This window comes from Convolutriloba macropyga, chromosome 2, assembly GCF_964194025.1.
Source record: "Convolutriloba macropyga chromosome 2, txConMacr16.3, whole genome shotgun sequence".
NCBI classification, from domain to species: domain Eukaryota; kingdom Metazoa; phylum Xenacoelomorpha; order Acoela; family Convolutidae; genus Convolutriloba; species Convolutriloba macropyga.
The window spans coordinates 10,630,225-10,642,115 of NC_134469.1; the positions used below are offsets into that span (position 1 = coordinate 10,630,225).

Sequence of the window (11,891 nt, forward strand, 5' to 3'; positions counted from 1 at the left end):
CGTTACGACATTTACAAGTTGCGGGATATATGCCGCTCTCTTACGTCGTTTTGTACTGTATGCGCCTATCGACGTCTTGTTACTATCGAGGGTACGCGAATGGTGCAAATAAGTGAGAAAAAGCGGATAACAATTTGTGGGGCGTTAGGTTTGGAGCCTAAGGAGAAGCTTCCTTTTATTGTCAGAGATGCTCCTTCAATAGATCTGCCGAAGGAACTGATCGACGTGAAAGATTGAGCGACTAACCGTTATTATTGTTTCCTTGCCTGCATTAGTACACGACTTACAGGGTCAATCAATAACTCTGAAGCACTTGTTGTCGCATTGGAGGTAGCTCGGGAGAGTTACCTTAAGAAGTGGTACGACAGTTACTACTTTCCGCTCATAGATCTTAATCAGAGCCTGAAAGAACTATCGACTTGTTTGCTCTGGCTAAGATCATGGGAGTGCAAATTATTGAGTACGATGCAGACAATGGGATTTGGGGTTACTATGCGGGCAATAGCCGGGGGAGCGAAAATGGCGCAACTTATACTTGGTTTGAAACGCTCAAGGATAACGAGGCTCACTCTATGCTTGTCGTGGGTGCCTTGAATAAACCCAAGGAACCAAAACCCAAGAGTCGTCGCTATTGAGGCTACCCGGATTTCGTGGCCGTAATTGTAATTAGCCCTACTTAGACTTTTTGCCGTTTCTTAACAAAGGGGTCGTCTTTTTGTCTATTAGCTTTGAATAGAACTTGTTGATTAGTTGAAGTTTCTTTTGTTCACTGTTAATTAGCGCTTGATTAGTTGCATTGATAAAGTTTAATTACTTCTAGCTTGTGCTGCTTTAAAACGCAACTTAAATAACAAAAAAGTTGTTCATATCAAGTACCTTTATGTCTTTATAAATATCTTTGTTTAGCTTGGTCATTTGATTGATTTGCAAAATTATATATTCTACAAATTGTACGTCTTATGGTCGATAAGTTTGGTCATCCCGGGACCATATATTTTAACTTGGGAATGCTTTGAAATAGTGATTAAACAGTGTTAGAAGGTTGAAAGAGAACAACCTAATGTAAATTGTGCGTAAGATAAGCTTGACATAGCTTGACAAGAAGCTCTACTTGTTTAACGTATACTTGGTTAGAGAAATGAAGCCTTGAGAAACAAGAAAGAACGCGAGAACGGGTTAGAAGAGATGCCCAAGTTCGAGAGCTTAAAACCAGTTGGTGTAAATGGGTAGCACACTAGGCTTGCAAGTAAGGGATGCTGGTTCGAATCCAGTACTGGTCCATTTTTACAGTAGTTGCACCTGCTTAGACCTCCTAACAAACAGGTAGAATGCATCCCAATCCCCCGCCCTGCCATCCTTTCAGAGTGAAGCCAACTCATGATTGCTTGTTAAGTATTCGGAAACAAAATTGCATTCAAACCTCGTCGAACCATGTCTGTCGGTGCCATAAGAATAGAGTCATCTGCTGTGCCTTCACATCCACATCTATCACCTGTCTAAGTCCAATGTAGAAATTCACCAACACACTCTCATCCTGGTCCAGTCTAGGTCGGATGTAGGCAGAGTAGTTTGCAAACAGGTAGTCTGTCAAGTCTGGAATTAGACACCAAGGTTGATATCATTGTATCCAGGTTGAGGTCCCAGACAAGAGTGACCTCTCATCATACCATTATTTGTCCAGACTTTCACCCGCTTTCATATTTTTCCAGATAATACAGTTCGAGCGCGCGAAGTTGGCCTGATCAGAGATCACTGCGGTCTTCGACATGGCTATTGATATATGGATAATATATCATTAGGATCTATTCTGTTTTCTTCCCTGTAGCGCTGTTTATGATCTCTGTTTAAAAATATGTGAAGTTATATAGCTTTTTACTATCTAAAAATTAGCGTCTGGACCTGAAGACAAAAAATATATAATGCCCACTCCACTAGAGGGTTGTCGCGCGCGTGTGTGTGTGTGTGTGTGGGGGGGGGGGTGATTGAGTGGGTTGAGGGGGTTTTTTGAAGCAAAACAGATCTCATATTACTATTGAATAGTGCTCTCACAACGATATTATTTTGTGAAACCAAATTATTAAAACCTATTAGTATAAGTTATGATACTTACCTCTGACAGTTTCTCGTATGTCTGGACTTCGATGTACATAGTCCAGAGGTTGAGGCAGGGGCAAGTGTCTCCTCCCAACCCAGTCCATATCCTCACTCGCAGGCTGCTCTTTTTGCTCGAATGGTAGCTGTGCTGTTACACAACAAGGAGTACAAACAATATTCCTCGTTTCCATTTTGGGTAGGAAAAAAATATTTGTTTGGAACTGTTTCCATTAGAACGGTGATCAGTTTGATCACTGGGTTGTCCTAAACTGACTTTAAAAAAGAAGATGACAATCTTTTTTCTTCCATGTGTGTCTTGGGCACCGAATTTTGCTATTCCCCGTAAAAACTTTGGTAACAGAGCTGAAAATTAGAGCTGAAATAAAAACTGAATAATTTTTTTTTTAAAATGTGATGTTATAGCAAGAACCGTACTCTGTTATACAATAAGTTAGAGTGTTATTCAACATTGGACGCCCAAGATACATATGGATGGAAAAATATTGGCAGCTTTTCATTTTAACGTAAGTTAAAGTAAGATTAAAGTCATCAAGAAGATATATTGTGCAGCTAAAGAAGCAAATAATTCTTGGAGTACTGATAAAAAAGTAACTTTTGTCTAGGATTTTTTTTCAAAAATCTGGGAGAAACAATATTTTTAAATCAAAACTTTTTGATTTCAAAAAACTTTCTCCCAGTCTTTTTGAGAAAAAATTGTGGACAAAAGTTACATTTTATTAGTACTACAAGAATAAACTGCTCCTTTGTCTGCTTCTTTGTCTCTGTTTCTGACAATTTTTTTAAAATCAATGGCAATGATAAATTGTTTTCTGTTGTCAAAAACGTTCAGTTGTCCGTTGTACAAATTTTTAAACAAAACTGCAACGACTGCAGAGAGATTACTATTGGACCAGGGACGCGTTCTAAAAAATTTAATCAAGAAAGATTTCAGTACATATTGCAACGAAAGATCTCAGTAGATAGCGAACTCTTCATAGTTCAAGATTAGTCATTCTGAGCCAAAAAATTCCAAATTTATTAAAAAATATATTTTCTGATATCATTTTACGCAATTAAATTGGACCAGAAAACTATCATTGACCACAGAACTATCAAATCAGAATATTCCAGAATTGGCCCAAAAAACAGAAAGAACTTTGCAAGATCTTGAAAATTTATATACATAGCCAAAGTACGCATAGTTAGCGTAAAAAAGCGCTTGCTGAAAAAAGTCGCAACAGACACTTAGCACAATCATTCTTTGCACTCGGCACATTTTCAAATAGCTCCCATTTTTGTGCAAGAAAATAAATTACTGCACATTTCCAATATTTTGTGGAAATCAATTAATATCAAGAAACAAAAAAACAGAACAACAAAACATCATCTATATTCGGAAAGAAATGGCATTGCTATGTATCTTTTATAAATATACGACTTACAGATATGTCAATTCAAAGTTCAACACAAAACTGAAATTGATGCTTATGAGCTGAAGAAGTGCGCATTTTTCTGCGGTTTTTGTTTTTTGTCAAAAAGTTTTTCTAGTGCTCAAACGCGGTTTTTAGGGTTAATTGCATTACTGCCAAACAATTTTTTTTGCTAAATGCAGAACAAAAACATAATCTATATTGGGAATGAAGTGGCAATGCTATGGATCTATTATAAATGTACGACTTACAATTATGTCAATTCAAAGCTCAACATAAAACGGCATTCGAGACCTTTGAACGAAAGGAGTAATCATTTTCCGCGTTTTACAGGATGAAATATTTTTTATCACCAAATGCTTGCTCTGTATGTTGCGAAAAGTAAACAAAAAAATCTGGAAGGACAAAAAACACAATTCACCTTAAATTCACGAAATACAAAATACAATCTGGAAAGCGCCAATCCCAATTTCATACAATTATTGGAAAACTGAGTTATCTTTGCAGCAAACAAGTTCTGAAGCTGCCTACAGAACTTCGCAGTTGACAGATTATGGAAGTTCGAACGCAGTAAAACTCTCCAAATACAAACAAAACATTCAAATCTGGCTGGTAATTTTTTTTTGGAAAAAAATGAAACTTCAAGTAATGTTGTATTTCTTGCAGAAAGGCCTTTACATTTTTGATGCTACGTATTTTGAGGAAATTATTCTCTACCAGCTCTTGCTCTCCAAAGAGACTACTTTTGGTGAAGGGAGATTTAATATTTACACATCGTCTCCCTAATTAGGGACCTTCCCTAAATAAATTTTGCCCGATTTTTCAGAATTCTTCCTCTCAATAGTCTATTGCTAGCGCAAATAGGCTTCATAATAATCAGGTTTTTCTAAACTTTTTGAGAACAAAAAAGCATTTAATGTAACTTTTATCGGCACCTAATAGCAGTGCATTCTCTTCAATCTATGACGTTGCTTAAGATTTCGGCAGATATAATAATATTCTAATTTTACTGATACAAGTCTAATTTTGTATTTCTAAGTTTTGTATTAAAATTTGTTGGTTGCTAGTAAATTAGTTTCCCGAAAAGGCGTTTTCGCAGTCTCGTTTAGTTGAAGCAAAAACAAAGAAATCTTTTCAAATTTATGGAAAGAGGGCTTGCCTGATGTAGTTGAAGGCAAGAGTAGGAACAGCTGAAGTTGAAGTAGCAGAAACAACGGATAGGCGGAATAATTCCACTTGGATGTACAATAAAGCAACAATTGATAAACAGGTCCCAGCAGAGGACAAAAGGTCAGCCATTCAACACTAGGACCACTGTTGTCAACATTTTTGCGCCTCATTATGAGCAGGTAACAAAAACTTAAGACAAGTGTAAAATAAACACGTTACGATGTAAACGGTTACTAAATAATTAAATGAAATTTCAAAGACTGCATGATAGGTACAAAAAGTTCGGGTAAATAAACTTTAACACAGCTAAGTTAAACTCAAGTTAAGGTAAATTTAAGACAAGTATTAACTTATCTTTAACCGTAACATCAGTACTCTCCCCCCAAAAAATCAGATCTTAGTGGACGATTTTTCGCTGGCGGTTTTGATTAGGGTGCGTTTCTCTATCGATGCTAAGCTGCGATTCACTTAAAAATTGCAAAATACTGTCACAAATTTTCACAAAATTTTTGATAAACTGCCTGGGGAACATATCTTCGACAAATGCCTACTTATTTTACAATTTCTTGAGGTTTCCAGTGTCGTCGGATTTACCTGAGTTTTTAGTTATTTTTACAGGATATGTTTGCATTAACGAGTTAAGGCATTTCCCTCCTTAATTCGACATGAACTCGCTTCATATCCCTTAATTATGCCATGCTACACCTTATTTTAAACCTTAAACGTTAAGGGGGCACTACCTGTTTTTTTTTATTTTAACTGAGTCCAACTTTATCTTACAAACACCTTTAAATCCTATTTTTTTCACTTGAAAAAATAAAAAGGAATATTAAGGTGTTTTTGAGGTAAAAATTTTTTAAAAAATTAGGGTTAGTGCCCCCTTAATTTTATGGTAGTTGTGAGGTATAGTTCAGGTAAGCTAATGAAAGGCAAAATTACCCTAGCATTTAGGGTAAATAAAGGTGTTTATTAAGGTAAATTTACCTTAACTTCATTAATGTGTAGATTAAAAAGAATAAATTGAAAAACTATTCCAGATGAATAGGTCTCAAGATGTAAACCTATTAAATATGAGGTCAAATAAGGATCACTTGGAAACGAAGTCAAAAGTAATAAAAGTTTAAACGAAGGGAATTTTTCTGATGATCGAAGGATTAAGATTGAAGATCAACTTGAAGACTTTCGGTATTTCCATATTTAATGAAGAAAAGTGGGCAATTTATATAATAGGGTGTTTCGAGTTCTAACATTCAAATAAGCATTACTGCTTATAATTGAAATTTATGACGGTGGTAAACTAGATTTAACTCAAAACAGTTGTCACAATCTGTAAACATGGGGAAGATTTCGCTACGGTTAAACAAAAATAAATTTCAAAATATATTCCGAAACAGATGCACTAGTCCAGAAATCGTCGTTTTTAAACGTAAGAAATTGTCGGGATGTTTGGTTTTCTGGACTGAGGTGGCTCGTTATTATTATAACTCTTAGCGTATTTACTTTCCGGACGCTAAAACATTTTTTAATATGCAATTTTAAAAATTTGCAGGTTTTCAGTCTTTGTGCACTAACTAACTTAAGCGCAATCTAAAATTGATCAGTGTTTTCAATATTTTTGCTATACTTGATAAATATAAATTTATAAAAAGTGGATCTTAGTCGAACAGTGGCGGCTAGATAGGACGATTAGGAGTTGATTTTGTTGTGGACATTATACGGAACATATACACCAGTGGAGAAAAAAATGGAGCGGAAAAAATGGGTACTGTAGTCGCTTAGAAACGACCCAAAGGATAGAAATGTTCTGACACCATGTGGTCAAAAATATACTTAATCTTAATGAAGCCTAAAATCAAGGTCTTTAATGATCGTTCCAGGTTAGATCCAAAGAAATTCGAAAGGAAAAATGACAGCAACCAGATAAAAAGCAAAATTAACCCAAAATGTTGAATAAAGGGAATGAAAATGATTTCACAACTCACCCACCACACTTATAGGTACGTGGTGAATTCGGCTTGAAAGAATTTGGAAGAAAACGTTTGAAGACGATACATGGTCACAGTAAATTCTACCAGTCTTGTAAATCTTCAATCAAATTTAAAAGTTTTTTTCGACTTCTTTTGACAATTTAGGGGTTTGAAAGGGGAAAAAAATTTAAATGCCCATAAAAAGGCTGTCAAGATTTAGTTGGTTCTGAACATTTGAATACCACAGAGATACAAGAAAATAATTTGAGAAACAACAAAACTAACGGGCCTAAAGATAATTCAAATTTAAAAACGCAAGAAAGCTCTGCCTAAATGTATGAAGCTCTATACAGTTACAATTGTCTGCCAGAATAAATATTTGTTTGCTCGCTAACTGCAGAAATAACACTGGACGTAGGTATAAACTGATAGGTCAAAATATAGTTCCTCCTCCCCCCCCCCCCCCCTCAAGAGGGGAGGTGGTGTGACCGCATTTCAAAATATCGCAATCAAAGACAAGATTTCGGTGGGATAGGTTTACATTGACCAAAGATTTTGTTCATTTGTAGCAGGTAAAAGTTCGGTTAAAAAACATATTGAAATGTTCGAATGCTCAACAAGAATCTTTGATTTTTTCATCGAAAGAAAAACTGTTCGAAGAATTTATTTTGTCAAACACCTAGTATAATTTAATCTTACACTCAAAATTCTGTCAATCAAAATGTTTTTTTCCAGATTTTTGGGGAAATCTTTGCAAAAAAATTTCAAAGATTAACAACCAAAAAGGTGTAAATTGATCCTGGTTTTGTCTCTAAAGGTTGTTAAAAGACTTCTGGTTTATACTTCCGCAAAGCTGTAAAAATATTAGATGCTGATAAAACAGTACTGCAGCGATAAAGAAGTCTCATCTGCTGCGAATGTTCCTTCTTTCTCTATCAATGCCGTTTAGAGATTTTTAACAAATAATTTTTCTGAGATCTTTTAGTTTAATTTCCATATTTAGAAGGACAATGAAAGAATCAAAACTTGAATTGCTTTAGCTAATTTCAAAGTTGTAATCGACTGGCCCGTGTGTTAGAAACATTGTCAAGAACTCTGTAGGTCGAATACAAATGATCTCTTTGATTTTGTGATTGAGGAGAACTTCATATTTTTGTGTTTGACGCAAACGCGCCGAAGAATCAGTGTCTAATTATCTTTGCGTTAATGCCGAAGTCGGGAATTTTATTAAAAATTATTCAAACAACTAAAGGAAATACTGTGATTCAATTGGGACTTTGAAAGGCACATCTTATAAAAAACATTCTTGTTCTCTTTCATGTCAAAAAGTTTAGTTTGCACGACCAAAAAAAGATATTATTCTCACAATTATTGGTAAATTGAAAAAAGTAAACTGTTTTGAATTGAGGATAAAGAAGGGATGGAAAAAAATGTTAAAATACGAAGATTTTGATGTCAAAAAACTAACATACTAAATATTATGAAGCAAAAAAAAAGTTGCTAAGAGTTCGCTTGGTGGTACTTTGGGTTGTAGAAGATGAAATACTGAATGTACACATTCAACCAGTCAGAGACTGAGAAGACTCTATTCTCTTTTATATAGCACTTGCATGCCTGACTTCACTAAGTCTATTATAATAGATAGCTGAACAGCGTGCTGTGTGTATATCCTACGCCTTGACTCCGGCGATATATATATATATATATATATATATATATATATATATATATATATATTATATACATATATATTTGTATTATATATATATATATATATATATATATATATATATATATATACATTTATATAATTTACTGTTATTATTCAAGCCTATCTTCAGTGTTATACAGAGTTGGTTAGTCTGAGAGAACCAGATAAGTCTTCGTCGAGCGCAGAAATTGGTAAGTATTGGTGATAGGAGCTTAAAGGGCCAGGGGAAAAGCGATGTTTAATTTTAAAAATTTCATTTTTTGTATTTTCTACCCTGTTTTAACAAAATCTTTGTATTAACAAAATTTAATGTGCATTATAAACACAATTTGTCATCATAATACTGGGATCTTATATGGAATAATACCAACATGGTAAAATTGGTTTGTATACTTTCAATAATTCAGCATATTTTGAGAATTTTATGAATTTGTTGGGAAATGGGTAAAATAAACATATTTCTTAAATTATAAGTCTCTTCTCTCCTATTTAAGCCCATGTCATCATTACTGTCTCATGTAGCCCTAACTTTTTATACTTTAAAGCTGTAAAAAGAGCCCAACTACGGTCTGCCTTAATATATGGAACCATTTTAAGGTTGTCAAAAATAAATATGGGTCTGTGGTTCAATGCACTGACAGAGATTAGTTAAATCTTTCTTGGCATGAGATGCTACTTATAATAGTTACAAAAGTTAATGATAAAAACAAGTCGTCATGATGTCTTTTTTGCCACTTTTGCCCTGGTTCCTAATTTTCTTTAAAATTGCGAATGGCACCGAAATGCTCATAAACCAGTTTTGCTATTATTGAAAAGAGGAAGTGATGAAAGTTGATGGAAGCTAATTTAAGTTGTCGTTCCTTAGTCTTTTTGATGCCAACTTCACATGAAGCATTGACATTAAACAAAAATACTTCGTTTTTAAATAATCTGAGTTAAAAAATGTTTCCGCAGCCGTAAGATTTAATAAACAAAAAATGGCGCAACATTGTGGGATGACAAGGGGAAATTTGGCCAAAAATGTCCGAAACTAGCAAGGATGTGATTCATTAATGCAGAGCTTTGGCAGAATTAGGAACTATATATCAGTTTTTGCCGATAGTCAGGCGCCACAAATTTGGACCAACTTCTGATGCATCGTGGAAAAACTGTACACTTTGCCTATTATCTGCTTTGAATTTGAGAAAAAAACAGAGACTTGAAATAACATACAACAGTATATACAGAATTTTTCTCATTTTATATGTTTTTCTTCGGAGAAACCACGCTCAATAAGGGGTCTTAGTTTTCTTTCCAGAAATTAGGACTGAGAAAACAAAACAGAATGTGACATATTCAGATTTCGCCTGATGTTGAGCTAAAAAATGCTAAACAAACGTATGCGAGAGATTTGAACGAATTATTTTATTTTATAAATACATATCTGCCACTCAACAATCAAACTATCTCTCTAGCTCTTAAGTCAATCTTGAGCTTGTTCTTGAAAATTACGGAAATTGTTGTAGCTTAAAGAATGTTTGAAGAAGTCGCTGAATAACTTTTTTAAGCAAACAGGATTCCAGTTATATGTAATATGCAAAAAAATTCGGTCAAAGAAATTTTCAAAGAAAAATTATATGTTGACGAAGAATACATTTTTGGAGCAATAAAAATTGTTATCATTCAAAAAATGAAGAAATTATGTTAACTGATTAAACTTTGCTGCTAGAAAATAAAGTTCTTCGTTTAAGATCCGCCTCCTTTCTGCTGTAAACAATCGGCTGTTTTTGTTGACACGTGCTGTAATTGCCAACAAAAGAAGAAGACACCAGCGATTTTTCCAAAATAAAATCTGGCTTTTATTAAAACGTCTCGGAGGCGTTTGGTGTTGAAAGTAGTGAAACTTGGGAATTCTTTTGAAAGAAGGGAAATAACAAGTGCTGCTTATGAATATATCAAAGAATTATAATCAAAACACCCAAACAGCAAAAAGTCTCTAAGCCGAAAGTTCTTTTGAGCCCAAAATATAATGGCTTAACAATTTACACGTCTAAGCAAAAACAACCCCTTAAAAATGCTGAAAAATTGTTTACAATTTTTGTCCAATGGGTCTAATTATACGTGCTTATATTTATCTACTAAGTATCAAACATTGTGAAAACTTCTAAGCAACGAGAAATTTACTTTTGTTTTTTTCCAATTCTTTTTGCGCTGTTTTAATAAATGTAACTAACCATAAAGTAACTGTCAAACATAAAACGACCAAGAAAAAATCTCTTTTTCAGAGTGAGCGTGTTAATCCTTTCAAACTTCACAGCAGTGAAAAAGCGAATAATAGTCTGCCATTTTCACAGGACGAAATTAGAAAAGACAATTGAGCTTTTAAAGCGAGCGACGCCTCAAGTTAATGAAGCATAACACAACCACCATAGACGCCACGGCCAACAGGGAAAATTGCAACCTTGCTTTTGAAAGTCAGTCAAAAGTCAATGTGAAGAAAGCATGGAAAAATAAAATCAACTCATAAGGATACAATTTATGCAATAAATGGCAATTTAAAGAATAACATTAAAAGGATTTTATACTCTTATAAAGTATATCGCGCCTTTTGGCTGAAATTTATGCAAATTTAAAGTGGCTTTCCTGTATATATTTAACATAAGTCAATTTCATATCAAAAGCAACAAAAACTTACTACTGAAGAACAGTGGGATAAAATCTTCACGTTTCAATTCACGGAAGACCTATTTTGTATGGATAAACAATTCACTCTAATCCTTTATTAAGTTAAGTGTTTTTAATATTTACTCAAACTGTTTACTATAACTTTCATGTGTGTTTTGCTAACGATTTATACCAACAGTGAAAAAAGTGTTTACTTAGTAAGTTAACCAAGGGACGATATTAGTAAAAAAAATATGCAGTGAAAGTTGAAATGCAGTATATTGGTATTTAAGTTGCGTTTGAAATAAGCCGTGGATAAAACTGTTTGCTGTAGGAAGCTAAAATGTCCGGATTTGTGTAAAAATCCGGAATTTCACTCGGTTTTGTTTATTATCAGTGCATAAAACAGAGCCGGCATATTGCTTCTTACTAGACTACAAAAATAAAAGCAAGAAACAGCCACAATTTCCACGAGTAGCATTTGTGGATAGACAGAAAAATTGCAGAAGCGTGAAAAATAATAAGGAAAAATGAGGAAAAATTTGCGGTGATAAGAGAAAATTTACGACTTTACCCTACTTAGTAAATAAATAAATAAGCACCATACAACCCCCTACGCGACCAAACACCACCCCTACATATAAACCGCCGCCTGGGATAAAATTTTCCCAACGGGGCGAAGAAATTGTAACAAGAATGCGAAAACTTGATAAAAAACAATAATAATCCAAACAAGAAATGATCCAAAAGGAAGTGAAATTGGTCACGTGAGGCTGGAAATGGCATTGAAGAGGGAAAGATACTTGTGAATAAATTATTAAGTTATTGACATTAAGAGGAGGAAATATTAATAAGTTACCACTTAGCAACGCATAG

At 34.2% G+C, this 11,891-nt stretch overlaps 1 protein-coding gene across 1 annotated transcript in view; it reads right to left on the reverse strand.

Annotated features, from left to right (window-relative positions):
* Positions 1 to 11,225, reverse strand: part of LOC142334810 (neuronal acetylcholine receptor subunit alpha-10-like) — a 76,052-nt gene extending 64,827 nt beyond the window's left edge. Inside the window, exons 1-5 of the mRNA XM_075383135.1 lie at positions 11,213 to 11,225; positions 5,679 to 6,204; positions 4,684 to 5,000; positions 2,111 to 2,242; positions 1,421 to 1,593 (exon numbers count right to left, since the gene is read on the reverse strand). Of these exons, the coding sequence (XP_075239250.1) occupies positions 1,421 to 1,593; positions 2,111 to 2,242; positions 4,684 to 4,864 (486 nt within the window). The 5' untranslated portion in view covers positions 4,865 to 5,000; positions 5,679 to 6,204; positions 11,213 to 11,225. The remainder of the gene's footprint in view (positions 1 to 1,420; positions 1,594 to 2,110; positions 2,243 to 4,683; positions 5,001 to 5,678; positions 6,205 to 11,212) is intronic.
* Positions 11,226 to 11,891: the final 666 nt, after the last annotated feature.